General features: G+C 46.6%; 1 protein-coding gene across 1 annotated transcript in view; it reads right to left on the reverse strand.

Annotated features, from left to right (window-relative positions):
* Positions 1-24: 24 nt before the first annotated feature.
* sptbn5 (spectrin, beta, non-erythrocytic 5) overlaps positions 25-17,456 on the reverse strand; it is a 57,322-nt gene continuing 39,890 nt past the window's right edge. The window contains exons 52-73 of the mRNA XM_088925451.1: positions 16,849-16,986; positions 15,175-15,431; positions 14,564-14,750; positions 13,957-14,169; positions 13,496-13,692; positions 12,414-12,618; positions 11,532-11,708; positions 10,748-10,903; positions 9,613-9,830; positions 9,048-9,237; positions 8,454-8,630; positions 7,620-7,727; positions 6,305-6,946; positions 5,994-6,065; positions 5,596-5,682; positions 5,379-5,470; positions 4,099-4,275; positions 2,772-2,879; positions 2,174-2,322; positions 1,727-1,813; positions 1,132-1,278; positions 25-989 (exon numbers count right to left, since the gene is read on the reverse strand). Coding sequence (XP_088781577.1) covers positions 865-989; positions 1,132-1,278; positions 1,727-1,813; positions 2,174-2,322; positions 2,772-2,879; positions 4,099-4,275; positions 5,379-5,470; positions 5,596-5,682; positions 5,994-6,065; positions 6,305-6,946; positions 7,620-7,727; positions 8,454-8,630; positions 9,048-9,237; positions 9,613-9,830; positions 10,748-10,903; positions 11,532-11,708; positions 12,414-12,618; positions 13,496-13,692; positions 13,957-14,169; positions 14,564-14,750; positions 15,175-15,431; positions 16,849-16,986 — 3,909 coding nt within the window. The 3' untranslated portion in view covers positions 25-864. The remainder of the gene's footprint in view (positions 990-1,131; positions 1,279-1,726; positions 1,814-2,173; positions 2,323-2,771; positions 2,880-4,098; positions 4,276-5,378; positions 5,471-5,595; positions 5,683-5,993; positions 6,066-6,304; positions 6,947-7,619; positions 7,728-8,453; positions 8,631-9,047; positions 9,238-9,612; positions 9,831-10,747; positions 10,904-11,531; positions 11,709-12,413; positions 12,619-13,495; positions 13,693-13,956; positions 14,170-14,563; positions 14,751-15,174; positions 15,432-16,848; positions 16,987-17,456) is intronic.

Raw genomic sequence — 17,456 nt, forward strand, 5'->3', positions numbered from 1 at the left:
TTGAAATCTCCTTTGTATCTAGTAGCTTTTTGTAATTTCTTTATATTTACAGGTTTGGTAAAGTGAAGTATAAAACAAAATAAAGTGGTGTTTAAAGGCTTCAGTACCTAAGAAATCTAGATTTAAATCAGAGCCATGCTTTACTCTTCTAAACCTGATATTAAATGATTTGGTTTCCATCATCGCCTCAAGGTTTACAGTTTTCGTCCCAAATGCAATTTGTGTACAGTAATGTTGTCAGTTGAAGAATGCTTGTTATATTCTTGCCTCAAGGTATGCAAAAGAAATGTGAACATTCCTTTATAATTAGTTAACATGTACAGTATGCAGCTTTACAAGTGGGGAGCCACAGTTACACTTTGAGGTCAAACATTACACAGCCCATCTTGCGATAGGGTTATTCTTGCCAGCTAATATTATATTGTCAGTGTTATACAAGTCCAATTTGTTATAGAGCGATGTACTTTAAAGAGAGAAATCTGAATTGAGACGTGCTAATTGCGTTGCCATGGTTTGTAAAAACAATTTCCCAGTCATCGAAGATTTCACTTCCTTTCACGTGGCAGGTGGATACTCTGCACACAGTGACAAACTGCCCAAGACATTCTTGCATCGCTGGCCCTAACCCCTTATCCTTTGTTTGTCCAACATTTGTCCAAATCGTGAATTTGCAACTTGGGCTAAGAGGAAATGGCATTGAATGAACACGAATAGTCACGGCCAATCCAGGGACCTTTCGTACTTTGCAGCGATTCGTCCAACAGGTGCTGAAACACTTGCGTTGGTCCAGATTCCCGTGGGGCTCTCTGCTGCCCCAGGGGGTCCACTGTCTGTCAGTGGCCCCTGCGCCCTCAAGGTGAGCAGTCACTTCTTGAAGAGCTTTCTGAAGACATTCTTCTCTTTCTTTTGCTTCTCCTTGGTGCCGCTCTCCGCCGTGTTGCAGGAAAGGCTCCTCTGTGCAGGAGTCGCAGAGGACTGGGGTTGGCGCTCTGTGATGGAGACACACACATTGTCAGACGTGGCTTGGGCGGAGCTATTGGAGGAGCCGCCTGGAGGGCCTCCTGACTTGGTGTTCACAAGGGCAGCCATGCAATGTACAGGAAGGTGTCAGTGCAGAATGGCACCGGGTACCTGAAAGGCTGTGCGCTCTGTCCGGAAAGCCCTTCAGCTCCCCTCCCGCGGGGTAGTGGTGCACATTGTAGTAGGTATGGGGGGGCTTGGGGGGAGGTTCCATCTCCATGGCAACTTCGGCACCGTCACTGGATCCCTTCTCTTCTCCTGCAGCCAAAATCACATCGATTACCATCAGCTCTATCGATTATTAGGAGATGTTATTTTTTTTCACCTTATGATATGTACGGTTCTTCATAGTTTCAAAGATATTTTTCATCTTTTTTAGCCACTCATGACTTAGGGTTCTCTAAGGGCATGCTCTGCGATGAGGTGTGGGGATAGTGGTGCTAATGTTTTTCTCATTGCAGAAAGAGCTCTTTGCAATTAACTGTTGTTTTAATCGCCAGGCAGGAACAAACCCACTTCTCCTAGATTTTACAGTACCTGTTCACTGTAGCTAAGCTACAGCTCCTGTCATAAAGTAGCCCGTGTTACACCCTAGTCCAGGGAAATGCTGCAGTCCCCAGTACAGCACCTAACCTCTGACCCCAGAGTGGCTGAAGGAGACAGGTGGGCTCTGGGCCTGTTGAAGGCACACAGGGCAGAGGCTGACCTGCTCTGGAAAGTGGGGGACTGGGAGCTCTCCTTTTTGTGGGTCCTTCCACAGACTCAGCGAGGATGAGATCTTCATTACCTACATCTGCAACAAAACATCTGAGGTTAAAGGGATTCAATCCCGCAAGCTCAAATAACTTTCTTTAGTTCTTCCAATCCAAAACGATGGAGGCTCTGACGAGGAATATCCCATTCAGTAACAGCATCCTCCTCTCCTGAAAATGCTGAGGGTATATGAAATCAAACCGTTCAGGGTATTCTCACCAGTTAATTTTATTCAGTGTAATTTGTACCAACTATATGAGCCAAGATGCCGCTGGAACTACTTCAGCAAGTCTCCTGGTCTACCGATTCAGGATGTTTTGAGAGCTGTAAGGTCTGTCAGTCTCATGGGGCATTTGCTGAATTCCCAGCCATGGATTCCTGGTGCCAGCACTGAGCCTACCTGTGCCCAGAGGCTCCTGGAACAGAGGGGTTTCAGCAGACGCCGTCTCCAGTGTTGGGGTTGTGGTGCCAGTCTCTGAGTCTGGCTGCCCGCCAGCAGGAGGGTCTGAGGGCTCGGCCAGCTGCTTCATTTTAAAAGACGGGGTTCTCCTATGAGGCCAGACATACATGTAGAAAGTACATTACTGTAAAAGTAACCTGGGATATATACATATCTGAAAAAATGGTTCTGGAAACGTAACATAACAATGCAGGGCATTTAACATCAAAATCAGCAATAACATAGACTAGTGCAATGGCTCTCTTCCTCTCCCTTATCTTCTGGTACAGGTATGCCAGTCTTTCAAAGCTCTTTGTGCTGATATGCACTTACTATCTGGTATACTTCTAAACTGTTTGAATGACTTAAACTTCCCTCTGCAGGATAAAGACAATACTCAGCATCAGGTCAGGTGAGCATCCATGATTTCCCTTGCTGGAACAAATAGCTTGGAATTCGCCTTGGAAGTGACATAAGAGGCAAAGGCATGCTGGAAAACTGGCGGGACAGGAGACGTTCGCACGTCAGAGAGCCCTGTGGAGGGGCAAGGCAGTCATACCGGGGCAGGATGTCCTTGCTGCTGCTGGGTCTCTCTGCAGCAGCGCCGGGGCCTGGTCCCCTGGAGGCATGCTCTCCTGCCGCAGGGCGGGGACGCGGGAGGGGAGCCCTGCAGGGGGGGCAAGAGAGCTCAGGCATGAGGCAGCCGGGCGGCCGGCGCTCTCAACAAGTACAAACAGGAGAAACGGCGATACACATCTCTGAGTTTGCATTGTGTGCAAAGACTTGAGGTTATACCGCCGTGTTGTCAGACAAGTTATGCTTTAGCATTCTGAGAGGCAGGGCTACAAGAAACAAGCCTTTCCAACCTGGGGCTTGTATTTCTCAAACTCTCTGGATCAGCACTTTTCATCTCCCTTTGCATATGGCGTGAGGCAACTGTTGTTGTTTTTGAAACAAACACTTTAAATGGAGAAACAACCCTGTTTTGAATGTTGCTAACATTCCTGCCATCAACCATCTCTGGTTAATTTTTTTATCCTAGGTTTGCTGGTTCAGAAAGAAACATGCAGCCTGGTTGTAAAAAAAAAATATATATTTTTCGTCTTTTCCCACAATTCCACTATGAGGAATTCAACCTGGGAAAATTCTCATTTTCCCTTATCTCTTAAAAGCAGTGGAATAGATGATAAACAACGCTGCCTCTGAACAGAACCACTCACATTACCTGTTTATACTGTACCCTCATTTTACTCAGTAATGTTTATTTTTATATAGATTATATAGACACAGATAGGTTTCAAGCAAGCCTTAAACTGCAGCCATTTAAGTACTTCAAACAAATAGGTGAAAACCACAACTGGGTAAAATATCACTCTACCATTTTTCAAAAGATAATTTAATATACAGTAAAGGAACAAGTAATAGGTTTATTGCAGCTACCCACCCAAATTAATATACAGTATATGGATCAACACTGTAGATCAGGACTGTGGACAACTGTTTTCATATGAAAATACAGCTTGTGTAAAGTCTACAAATGCAAACAATAAAGCAATGCATAAAATAGTAGCAACGCACTCTGAAATGTTTTAACTTTAGTGTGGAAGCAAAACCAAATCAAAGATTTCTCCCTCTTACAGCAGCCTTCTATAATCCGACTCCCCGTGTAATACATTAGATGTTCAGAAATTCATTTAGACGTGCAAGTTCTCAACAGGCCCTGTAATCACTGTAACAATGAATCACTAATGAATCACTAATAACTTTCTCATTAAACACAAATTGGCTTTGAGCTGGTTTATTTTTATCCTTTGGTCGTTGCATAGTTATACATCAAAGCTTGTACTTGAGCCCAGCCCTACAGAGCATGTGAACCAACTCCTCACCTGTGCAGTGTCAGGCCAGTAGGTGATGTGGGTGACTGTGATCCATTGACATTGCTGTGGGAGCTGTAGCTAACAGGACCGGCCTCAGGGATGGCACTCCGCTGAAGTCTCTCGACCCAGCACTGCAGCACCTCCTGGCTGGGAGCTGAGAAGAGGTACTGACTGCTGTCACTCAGCCTGAAGGACAAGGACACGACAAGCTTTCTTAAGAAGAATACACAGCTCTGCCTAAAAGGCAATCTTCTTTCTATTGCACCTGAGCTCTTAAATACCTAGTTGATCCCAGGTTTATTAAAATCTGGTAGACAGGGAGTCCTATCACAAAATTAATCTTACTGGGGCTCCCAATTGGTTCAGTTTGCTAGGGTGCTTTCTAAAGTGCAGATAGGGCTCGTTGACTAAGGCAGTTTAACCTGGAACACATCAGGAGTCAACTGCAACCAGGACTCTCCAACCAGCAGAGCTCTACTTACAGAAGTGCTAGTGTACTCAGAGTAGGATAGGATTAGTTTGCCCAGGCTCTTGACCCCTGGTGTTACTGGTGTGGCGTGACCCCTGCAGCATCATTGTGCAGCTCTGGCGGTGAGAGACACACCTCTCCAACAATCAACACTAAACCTCCACTTGGGGCTGCATAGCCAGTGACATGTTTATGGGTGGGTGGGGCAGAGGAGTCTGCCTAAATGTGATCATCACTCCCCTGTGTGCGATTGCAGGGTTCATAGCTGAGAGCCAAGACAACAAACATAAAATAGTCATATGCTCATACTACTGGGTCCAGGGTATGGATGTAATTTGAGGGCAATGAGTGCTATTTTAAATATTAGTAAAGGTCTTAAGACACAGACATCCAGTAAAATGGTACAAAAAAGTCTAACGATAGGTAACAATAAAATATGAAGTATATTTAAATATCTTTCATGTGCGGAAAGCACACTTTTATTCATTGAAGAACTATGTGGGGTAAGATGTCACAATGTACGTAAAAGAAACAAGAAGTTTGTTATACATATGATTTTAATGGAACTTTGTGGTTAATTATACTGTGCTTTTTTTCTTTAAATCGAGCAGGAGGCCTTCCGTGATCAAAATAATGTATTTCAAGGTACCCTCAATGTAAATTGCTAATATTCACTGTTGATGAGCAATATAAGAGTTGTAAGAATTTAAAATCTTGTGTAACCAATTAGGTGAGTAAAATGTGCATTCTAGAGAAATGAGATCAGATTCTACTGTATGGCATGCTTTATTTTTATTGTGCCTTAAATTATTTGACTCACGTCAGTCTGAAGACATAGTCCTTCTTCTTGTGGTTTGGAATAACATCACAAACTGCTCCCACAGTGCAAATAGGAGGCAAGCTCGAAGACTCCTGAAACCAGAAGGACAAGCTTAATGAAAACCGCTGAAATACTGGAACCCAAACACCTTCTGCAACCAGCTGCAAAATGAGAGCTGTAAAATGAGAGCTGTCCAGTCTGTAATTCTGAGCCTTACCGTGGTCGCTTCCTCCAGATCTCTGTACAAGATCAGGGTGTCTGCATCCAGGACAGTGTAGAAAAAGCCCCATGGAAGAGCAGAGGTCTGTGAACACAAGAGCATCAGCTGATGAACAAGACATTCGTAACTGCTCACTGTAAACGTAGTGTATTTCATATCGGGTACCAACTTCCACTCGTGGTACAAAGGAATTATATTTCTTCTGCTAATCATATGTGCACTTCACTGCTGTTTTCCAACATTGTTCTAATAGCTCCTGCAAAGCACTGATTGGTTGTTTGATAAGTACAATGCCTGTGTTCTTATTATCAGAATTTAGCATTTTTAATTCACCTGGAGACAGAGAACATATACAAGAGAGACTTGGCTCTTTTTTCCGCCTCTGCAGCTCTTACCTTATTCCCATCAGCAAGAAGTTTCTGTTTGACCTCCAGGGGTCCCTCCAGCTGGGCAATGTCACTGTCCTGCTGTAAGTAGTGAAACATTGGAGTCCATTAACATGTTTTTAAAGGACGCAGTCGACGCTCCTCTCCTTGAAAATAAATCACAACCCCTCTAACATTTAAAAGGCATTTCACTGCAGTTTATGCGGCTCATAAGTGCTACCATTACCAAAACCGAAAGGCGATTCTGATTTTGGGCCTCAGATATGCTCTCGCTACACAAGAACCGCCTAAGTGACACATGAAGGCCGTCTCTCACTCACCTCTGATTGCAGAGCCTTGTCTTTGGGCGGCTCTTCTCCTCCTCCGTCCAGAGCCCTGGGGCGACGAGGCAGCGGAGGCGGAGTCGGGGAAGGGGATTCTGGGGGTCCGCCTCCCGGAGAGGGAGAATGGGGCGCAGGAGGGCCGAGGCCTGCTGTGGACGGCAGGGCAGAGTGGCGCGTGGCACCGGGATGAGACGGCAGTCCGGGCGCTGGGGGCGGGGAGGAGAACGAGCGAGCGAGGCCGTGCGCAGGAGAGGTGGGGGGTCTGGGATTTGCTGGCAGGGAAACGGGGGACTGCGGTACTGCCGGCTTGGGAGGGAGAGGGGGTTTTTGAGGGGAGGTCGGGGAGGGGGCGGAGCTGTCTTTCGCAGCGTGGAGCCCCAGCGGCCTGGGGGGGAGAGAGGGGGGTGTGGCCTCCGCGGGAGACCTCAAGGAGCGCCGGACGGGAGACACGACGGTGTCTGTGTGGCTGGATCTCGGGGGCTGGCTGCGGGGAGGCGGCAGAGAGGGCAGCTTGGGCGTGGGAGACTTGGTGGTTCCTGCAGGGCGTCGGTCCGACAGCTTCCTCCGCAGAGAGGTGACCCTGGTGGGCTTCGAACCCTCGCCCTCCTGGCCCTGGAGCTGCTGCAGCCTCTGCTCCTTCTGTGGAAAAGCGTGGGGGGCCACACAGCAAGCTTACAATGACAATAAAGAGCTTTTTTGTGAATAAGCAAACTACAGGTTAGGGTTCATTTACAAATGTCTACTGAGCACCAACTCAGAAACACTATATTATTAGGAACCATTACATCAAGAGCATTTAAAGATAAAACATAACTATTTTTTTAATACAACAGCAATGTCTCAGCTGGGATATGAACCCAAAAGATTCCAGTAATGAGCCAGGAACCCTGATCACAACTCCACACTGTTGCACATTATTAGTGACATTTTTGAGCAGTTCTCTATAATTACTAATAAAATGCACTAATAGGTCATGTGGGGAGCTGCATCAGCATGTGTAGGCTGCAAAGAAACAAGTAATAGGTTTATTCCAATGTTGAAAAGAGAAGAAAGGAAACACAACATTTCAGCTGTGGAGCCTTCTTCAGGTGTCAGGTGTCTTCTTCACAGGCTCCACAGCTGAAACGTTGTGTTTTTCCTTTTGTTCTCTTTTCAGCATGGAATAGACCTTTAAATGCACTAATATACTGCACATTCTGAATTCTGATGATAGTTTAAAGATGAGAAATGGAAGATTTCGTGTAGTCTTGCTTTTGTGCACATCACTCTCTGTACTTCTGTCTCACAGAGCTGCACCCCTCACAGTTCTCACCTTGGTCCTCTTCTCCTCTAACTGCTTGAATCTCTCCTCCTGCGCAGTCAGCATGGTCTCCAGGTCCTCCTGTCTCTTCATCAGCTCCAGGACGTCAGGCACCGAGTCCTGTGAAGAGAAACGTCCCTCTGAAGCCAAAAACTATCAAGGGTTGTATGTGTGATTCCAATATTCAAGATCCTCAAAGGCACTGACCAAGTTAATGACCCAGCAGACTTCAGCAGAATCAAGAGCGAAACACACACCGGGAGATACAGGTGGAAACTACATGGAAGTGATTTAAAACTGAGAACAGGAGGCAGTTCTTTATACAAAGAAGTGTAAAGAATTGTGAGTCTGGAACAAGGCATCCAACACCATTGTTGAAGCCAATACCCTGGCCTCCTTCAAGAAATGGCTGGATGAGATCTTAAGATCAGGGAACTTTTAACTACAAAACTGGCTAAACAGGTTGAATGGCTTCCCCTTATTTGTGACTTTTCTTTTTATCTTGCACTCAGCAAACTAATATTCTTGATGAGGTTGGCAGATTCGCCTAGATCTCTCTGTGTTTAATCTGTACTATCCTGCTTTGCAGTGCTAGTGTCATACACCGTAAATGTGGTTTTTAGTTCTTCAAAATGACTTAAGTTTAATTCAAGGGTCACGTAACTGTACAAGGAATTAGAAAAATAACACTGACCTAAGCACAAATGCAGCTATATAACACTATGACATGTTTCTTTGATATTTCCCAGCCTAAGGGAAAAAACAAAAGTGCAGCTCGTGTAATCATGCCTCTGGTTCTCTCGCAGACCGCTGTCGAGCACCAGAGCGGCCCGGTCCCCAGCTCACCCCGTAGACGTCGTCACTCAGCGTGGCCTCGTGGGCGTTCAGCCACCGCTCGGCCTGCTCCAGCCCCCGGCGCAGTTGCTCGACCTCCAGGTCCTCGTCGTACAGCCTCCGCCGCTCCCTCCAGCCCTGCTCCAGCCTCTCCTCCAGCTCCGCCAGCTCCGCCAGCTTCTCCTCCACCTGCAGGACAGGGCAGGGGAGAGAGGCCCCACTCTCAGTGCTCCTCCTCTTCACTGTATCACAGTGTAAGGCTGATCGAAGCAGTGCTCAGCCTCTCTGCTCCGGAAAGACCAATCTCTAAATGGAATTGTTTTTTCAGACAGGGCACTAGCAACAAAAAAGAAAACAAGGGGAGAGTTTTCCCCCCATTTCCCTATCAATTCAAGCCCTGGTTGCAAAGAACCAGAGGTACTGTCACATAAAATAAGGATTCTCTACCCAGCTGGCTCATCTGGGCTTTATATCATAGTGTACTCTTCTATAGCATGTTCATTATCATTCCATATTGTAACTGATCGCCAAGGGAGTCTTGGTATCCTCTGCATCGAGGAGTCCATTTTTTTTTCTTCTTAGGCAGTAATTCTAGTTCGGTGTTACCTCCTCACTCATGAAGTTCCCACTTTCGATGAGGCGGCGTCCTTCCTCCTTCACAGCCTGTGATTTGTCAAGCTGCCTGTCAATCTCGCGGTGGTGCTCCTCGTGTCTCTTCAGGTGCTGCTCGATGTCCCCGCCTTCCCCGCTAAGCTCCTCCCCCTGCACCAGCGACAGGCTCTCCTTCAGCCAGGCTCTGCACAGCAACACAAGAGCTCCTGAGAGACGGACACGGCCGGCATCGATCTCAAAAAGCCAATATACTAAATAAAGCATCCGGCAACTAATGTTTAATTAAGGAGTATAAACTGATATTTTATTATTCTTAACCCCACATTGAGGCAAACTGTGTTGCTTTAATACTCAACAAGTACTCAACAATCCCTTTTCTTTTTAAATACTGTACATTTTTAATCTGAGAGCTTAATAGTAAAAGCTCCAAATATATGTATAAGATTTATTTATAGAATGTTAAATTACCAGAAAACCACCTATATGGACAGCCCAAAAGACAGCTGTAACTGTATGAACCCCGATTTTCTGAGTTGTGTGCAGACCCAAGAAGACTCACACTAGCTCCCTCCAGTCAATGAAGTATCTCTGCGCAGTCTCGGCTTGGCCCAGTCTCTCTCTCCGCACGCTGGCTTTCCTCTGCAGGCTCTGCCAGGCCTCTTCCACCTCCTCCAACCTCTCCTCCAAGCTGTCCCTCACCTGAGGATACCTGTGGCCCAGCACAGCCCCCTTCTCTCGCGTCCGGGACACTTCCTCCCCGATAGCGGCGAGGTCCCTCTGCAACAGCACCCTGGGAGTTACTGACCGTACCTCGTGCCCTCCGTTCACAGCTTCAGACACTCAGTCACCAAAAGCTCATTATTCCTCCTGACCCTGCACTTGTTCAGTTGGCCTTTGAACCTGTTCTAGATCTAAAGTCTAATTCTTTAGGACAGTCTGTTGAGTTCGGAGGAGTTGATAATGTTGGGGGGGTGACACAAATTGCTCAGCCTATATTAACAAGCAGCCCTCATCAATATTTCTGGCATCACACAACACTGATTGAATCTAGAGTCACATTCATGAGTCTCCCTCCGCTAGAACACACCTCCAGAGCTCTCCACAAGAAAGGCGGGCTCTGCAAATTTGCTCAAATGAGGAAATTCCCCCAGCAGACAGTTCAAGAGTCAGTGCCTTTTGCAGAGTCAGAGCCATTGCACTGGAATTGCTTCACCCATCCTGTAGCTGCAGGTTTCTCTGAAAATCTCATGCTCTTCTTACAGCCCTACAGTGGTGCACATCATTAACAGTCCCATGCCTCAGAACTCACCTCACCTCTGCACTCTGCACTTTTTACTTGATTACCACATATTTATTGTCCTGTGTATTTATTGTCCTTTATTGATTGGGATATGTTATTGTGCTTCATTGTACTGTCATTATGTATTATTATTATTTAGTGTGTTGTAATGTACTGTATACATTGTGTGAAAGTGTTCTTTTGTACTGTGCACGTCCTGAGGGAACAGCGTCAATACGAATCCCAACGTACATGTACGTCAGGCAAATAAACTCTTCTCTCTCTTTTTTCCGGCCTAGGGTGCAGTTTTGCGCCTCACGCCGTCCATTTTTGCCTGGCGTCAAAATACATCCCCCCATCGGCCCCCAGTTTTCCCCTGTATCTCCAGGCGCCGGCGGCCAGCGGGCGGGCGTACCTCCAGGCCGTCGTGTTGCCGCAGCAGGGCCCGCACGCTGAGCAGGTCGTGGCCGTGGTCCTCGGCGCCCAGCCCGGCCTCCTTCTCGCTCATCCAGCCCTTCAGCTCATCCACGTCGTGGTCAAACTGGTGCACCTCGCGTGCAGACCTCAGGTTCTGTCAGGGGAACCGGGCACTGTCACCTCGGCCCTGGCCTAGTCATTCAGGACCAGAGCTCCTGAGGCTGAACACCCCCAGAGGGGCGCTCTCCAGTCCACAGCTGGACCCACATCGTCTCAAAAGGCAGCGCATTTAACATGTACGGAAGCATCAACCCAAAGTCAGTTTCTTTGATTCAGAGAAATATTTCCATGATCAAAGAACAGGGGAGGTTAATCCAAATCAATCCTTATTAATAATAACCATTATTTTGTATAGTGTATTTCATGGCCTATCACATCAAGGCTCTGTACAACAACATAACCAAATAAAATAGGTATATACAGTATACAGTAGATATAGCTATACATAGGTACATGTTAAAATAGCACATTGTACATTCTTAAAAGCTAGAGTATCAAAATGAATTGTAATACGGGATTTTGATTACTTTCAAGATATGGGGTGTATATGTATAACTTAAGATATAAAACTAAGTTTGATTACCAGTTTGAACTACCCTCTGTCCATATTAAGTCATTCATGTATCCTGGATGCTGTAAACCCAAGCATTATCTGCAGATCAACAACATAGTTGTGTTCCAAAACAAAACTAGATGACACTCACTGCTCCTGGTGTCCTTACCTCAGCTCTTGCCTCTATGGTCTGCAGCAGCTCCTCCCACAGCTTGCAGAGCTCCGCCTCTCTCTCCTGGCACTCAGGTGACCTCACCTTCTGTCCCAGCTGCAGAACGGACCTCACTCTGCTGTGACCCAGTGTGCTCACCTCTGAGGAGAAATCTTCAAACTTCTTCTGCAGCACCTGACAAAGACAGAAGAGGTGATTTCTACAGAGAACACATTTTCCTGGATTTCATCCTGCTTCAGTCTGTCACAGGGGAATACTATTGCTTTTTTCATCAAAAGTAACTTTAGGAAACTGTTTATTAATCTGTATATCTTATACAGTATATAAACATACTGCCTCCGGAGCTTGCTACAGGATGTTGTCTGCCATGTGCAATGAATTGTAAACAAATGTGAACAAAGAATCCACTTTGTTTTCTTCTTAATGTGTTCTTTGTCATCCCTGGCTGTTCTAAACTCCATCAGTTTATATTTTTTTTACTCCTTCACACCATGACATCTTTACATTTGCAGAGCCTTCTATATTCTTCCTAATGGCCAGTCCTCAGTGTTTCCCCTCTCTGTTCTCACCTTCTTACCCTCTTCCGAGCTTCATTTTGTAATGTTTAAGAAGACGACGTCTCAGCCACGCTATGAAATAGCCACCCTTTCAGGGAGAGCAATAAGAGTGCAAGAGAACAAGCTGAACTGAAGCTTGGCCAACTGATTTTACTCACTAATTACAATAATACCTCTTCCTTCATGACCATTTCTAGGCCACGGAAAGAATATAAACATGAACACTGCCATTGCCACTGACAAGTGTACTGGCCGTAGGCCTCCTGCTTCAAACTGATTTTGAGTCGCTGCACAGCAAGCATTTATACTATGAGTGAAGCACCTCCACATCCTCCAGGTCCTGGCCGTACTCCTCAGACTCTGCTGTGCTTCTCTGTGCACTGAGCCAGCTGGCTAGCTCACGGGCCTCCCTCTCAAACTCATAGACCCGGCAATGCTCCTCCAGTGCCGCTCGGCGCTCTGCGGACAGCTGCTGCAGACTCTGGTACTGGTCCCATACGGGCTGCAGGCTCTCATTCACCAGATGGCTGGAGAAACAGGAGCAGAGAGCAAGAATCAGACAGCTTTTACTTATTGGTGCTGGATTGATCTTGATCAACCCAGTTGCTTAGGAATATACAGAAAAAACAGAGAGTATCTGTAGAGTGACAGCATTAACCTTTTGGTACCACAGACCTGCAAAGATGATTTCTGCCTGGAATGATGTCCCCTCAGACATTTTGTAATATCTCTGGAAGTTTATGGAAGAAACAGTAGAAGCCTAGTCTGTGGCTTAAATTCAAGCTAACTTTACATTCAAGGTAGTTCTCACGAAGGAAGAAAAACCTAATGTTTTTGCCCCATATTGTTGATGACTAGGTAATGGAATTCATGTCAATATTGCTCAATGAATAAAGAGAGTAAAACCATATCTATATTTTAAAGATCTGACATGTAAAGTATTCTGATTCTCATCCAAAAATCCTAAACACTGGCCAACATATTACCAGGTGGTTCCAGAAAACACTGCTGCCATCTACTGTGCTGTGGGTTGAAAGCAACTCATTTTTTTCTTTGCAAAATCATCTTCAATCAAGCTGTACGTGATATACTGTAGAAAGTCCTTCTTTTTTGTCTAGAGGTATAAAAGTCGCATAGTGATGATTTTCCCCTAGTATTTTAACTACAGAAGAATATTAGAGAATAGAAAAAGTAACAAAAAAGAGAGGAAGCCATTCAGTAATTAGTAGTCAATTGATCCAAGATTCCCACCCAAACATTTCTTGAAAGAAATCAGAATATGGGTTTCAACAACGTGCGTGTGTAGCTTGTTCCTCACTCCCACATCCCAGACATTTGATACTGAGTAAGATCAAATCCGTAATTCTGCACTGCACAGGGACGGACCTGGGGGTGTTATAGTACCTATTGGGATGCCCATAGCGCTCCAATTTGGCTCCAGTCTCCTGCAGGGACTCCAGTTTGGGACGTTGGCTTTCCAGATCCAGATCCACAGAATCAAGTTTGCGGAGCAGAGCCTGGGTCGATTCCTCGCTCTTCCCATAATCCGAGCACTCCAGCGCCGGGCGCCGTTCTTCCATCCACGATCCTAATTCCGACAGCTGGGAGGACAGGACACAGAATGGGAGGGAAGACACGCTTGCTGTGATGACAACAGAAGACTCCCATCAGAAAAATGAATCCAATAGGTATGTAACAGGGGAAAACACAAAATACAATAGAAAGCTGTGTGCACTTAATACCGAGGATTTCCATGTAGTCCATAAATATCCACAATGTCATCGGCTCCTGCAGTCTGTACTTGCCTGTGGTGGGAGCGTTGGGATTGTGAGTAGAGATATGTGGCCAGGTCAATGACCAGTTACCTCAGCAAGGAATACTTGGATTTCCAGAGCCTCCTGCAGCCCCCTGCCCCTGTGCTCTGCCTCCCTTCTGAGGCTCTCCACGGCCTCCTTCAGCTCTGCCAGCCTCTCGCGGATCTCCTTGGAGGCAAAGTGTCTGCCCTTCACCATCGTGTTCCCGGCCTCCAGCACCGCACGCACCAGTGGGTCCCTGCTGGCTATCTCCTCCTGCAGCGTCTGCACAGACGGGGGGGGTGAGGGAGCATGCAGAGGAGCCACAAGCAGAGAGCAGTGCAGCAGGAGTTCAAGGGAAGTCAAAGGAATAACCGAATTCCAAGCCCTAAAGATTGTTGCCCACTAGTTATGGACTGTAGCTGACAGAAGCAGCATTTTCAAAACCATTAGACAGTTCATAGCACCTGAATGTATTTTCAAAACCATTAGGACAGTTCATAGCACCTGAATGTATTTAGACAATCTCGAGAGCGGCAGGCCCATTTTCCCAATAACCTGTGAATCATGCATTGTTTACCACACGTTTATTAATTTGTCATATTTCCCTGTACTGTACTTTCTTTAGGCTAATCCCCAGATACCAACAACACTCCCCCCCCCCCCAACTGTCACTCACCTGGTGTTTCTTGAGCAGCGTCTGGGTGCCGTGTAGCGAGCTGCCCCAGTCCTGGGAGTAGGCAGAGGGCAGCTTGTCTCTCACCCAGACCAGCTCCTCCTCCATGTCCCGGTACAGCTGGAAGAGGAGCTGCCACGCCTCCAGGGTCTCCCTGCGGGCCTGAAGGGGCTCAGCCAGGCTGTTATATCTGCAGTCACAGACAGGTGGCGCACTCACAGACACAGACAGCACCAATGCTCTGCCGCAGAAGACTTCTACATCCCACACGTATAAAGAGATTTCACCATATGATGTTATATGTCAATTATCCCCAGCTGGGGTCCAGACATCTTTGGGGCTGGCACCAGAAACTTGGCTCTTTGGCCAAAGACAACTAGTGCCATGATTTCGTAATCGGCTTGGTTGTCGTGCATGGGAATGTTCAGTGAGGATCTGTTTTCCTCAAGTACCTCTGCATTCTTTATGATTCATAATTAAAAAAACGGTCAATCGTGTGTTTTTATTTCATCATCAGCTCGGATTGGGTTTACTGCCCTAAAGCGTGGTCCCCCAGTTAGAAGAGATTGAGAACCCCTCGGTAACCCCACTTTACACAGGCTCTGTTACCATACCGGTGCACGGTCTCCCCCACTCTCCTCTGGATCTCCTCAGCCAGGAAGTTGCCCTTGGCACGAAAATCTTTGGCTGCATCCACCAGCCCCTGGATCCTCTCCACGTGGCCCTCCACTCCCTCCTCCAGCCCCTGCAGGGCTTTCAGGAGCCGCGAGACCGCGGGCAGGTCACACCCGTTGTCTGCGTTCAACAGCTCGGACTCCACAGAGGCCAGCCAGTCCTCCACATCTTCCAGGGAGCGCTGGAACTGCAGCGCCTGAGGTCAGGGAGAACGAACCAAGTTTCTGTCTCGGTGGAGCGAGTCAACCCAAAATAGATGCATTGTTTCCCCAACGCTTTGTAGGTGCCACTGCACAAATCCCTTATAGGCGCTGACTCCATAAGCACAATCCGCAGTGACTTTTTGCACAACACCCAACCCATTTTGAAACTGGCTATGGCTCAGCTTACAGCTCCAGGGGACGAGTAAGAACCTGCAGACAGGCACCTCCAATGCGCTCAGGTGTCACAACGACACACGCTGCAAGATCCACAGAGCTGCAGAGCCGGTCAAGCCGGGAGCAGAAAGCTGCCAAGAATAACAACTACACAACACTAGGCAGTACTTCCTATGCAGTAAATTAAATATCAGACTCAACCACGGTACAGCATGCTCATGGTCACAGAAGGACATGAGGTTCCAAACTGGAAGACAGCAAGCGTAGTTTCCACAGAAACAGTGTGGGGTTCCAATTAAATACAATGTACACACTCCTTTTACAGACAGTAGCTCATTTATCGCTTAACATGTCAACGTGATCACCCTCTCAATTTCAGGGTGTTGGATAATTTTAAATACTTAGCAACAGCTTCACTTCGTGATCCCCCAACTCTTACTCCACATTCACCCAAGAGGACACATCCCACAATGTGAAGACTTCTGCCTTGGATGATCACTGACGTCATCGTCTTCTAGTGCTATGTCACAGGCTGGAGCTACTTCTATCACTAATAACACATTGCATTTATATAGTGCATTTCATCTCAAAGGATCCCACGTTTCACACCAACACCATATTTCATTTGCTGCTGAAGTGCAGCACCAAATGGATGAAGGACAGCAGTCATTGTGTGCCAACAGCCCATCAACAGCAGTTCAGGTGGAAAAGTGACAAACTGAAATTAAGGAAGGCCTGATAGTACAAGCCCAGAGTTTAAATTTACCATGACCCCCAGGTAAATATTATTAGATTTGAGAAAAGCATTAACTGGGATTTTTAATGACCAGATAGTCAGGACCGTGATTTAGTGATTTATTGGAAGGATGGTACTACCAACCGCACGGCTTCCCCAGTCACAATACTGGGACATTACATGGGAGACTCTGGTTCAGGGGGAAAAGAGCCATGTACTGGCCCATCAACACCACTTAAAGCAGCAACTGGTTTTCCTTAAGTGTTCTCCCAGCAGTGACCAGGCCCAGGCTTGCTCAGATTCTAGAGTCTGTGGCTGGGAGGTGGTAACACTGCTGTCATGGAACAGCCTGAGCTCTGAGAGAGAGGTGTCACTTGTGGTTGATCCTCTCAGGAGCCATTGTATGCATTTTCTAAGAGAAAGGCTGCGTTCACCAGGTCAGGGGGATAAATTCCATTCCTCAGTTCAGGTGTTGTTCCTGTGTTGTACTGTGTGAGTACCTCATAGGCCTCCTGCAGCCGAGACCTCTTCTCCTTGCAGTTGCTCAGGAGTTGCTCCCAGCTGCCCTGCAGGTCCTGCAGTCTGGGACTGATCTGATCATGGGCGTAATGGCCAGATCCCAGCATCCTCTCTCCTTCCTGCAAGAAAACAACCCAAGCAGCATGCCATTTATACCATTACCAACGTTACTGTTTTCAGTAAGAGGAAAGTGCAGCATTCTGAATCACAAGCTGTGACAGACTGAAGGTAGAGTGGCCATTCATAACCATGCAATGCTCCAGGAGTCAAGTACATTTTTCCCCAGAGATTTTTCTCATTTTTATTTATAACGTCTATCTGTCTGAGCACAGTAATTAGTTTCTGGGATAAAAGCAATGATATGTAAGTTAATTACCATGCATGTTTTTAATGCAGGGATAATGGCTGTAATGGCTCTGGTGCTTGCTGAAATGCTGGTACTTCTTTCCCATTTCATCACAGTCGATAAATATTCATTAAGTCAGTTACTGCTTCTATTGTCTGTGTTCACCGACAGCACGTAGGCATTTTGTCTGTATCGACAGCATTTTGATACAGTAACAAAAACTCTGCCTATCTCTAAACAAGA

Source organism: Atractosteus spatula, chromosome 9 (genome assembly GCF_055471065.1).
Source record: "Atractosteus spatula isolate fAtrSpa1 chromosome 9, fAtrSpa1.hap1, whole genome shotgun sequence".
NCBI lineage: Eukaryota > Metazoa > Chordata > Actinopteri > Semionotiformes > Lepisosteidae > Atractosteus > Atractosteus spatula.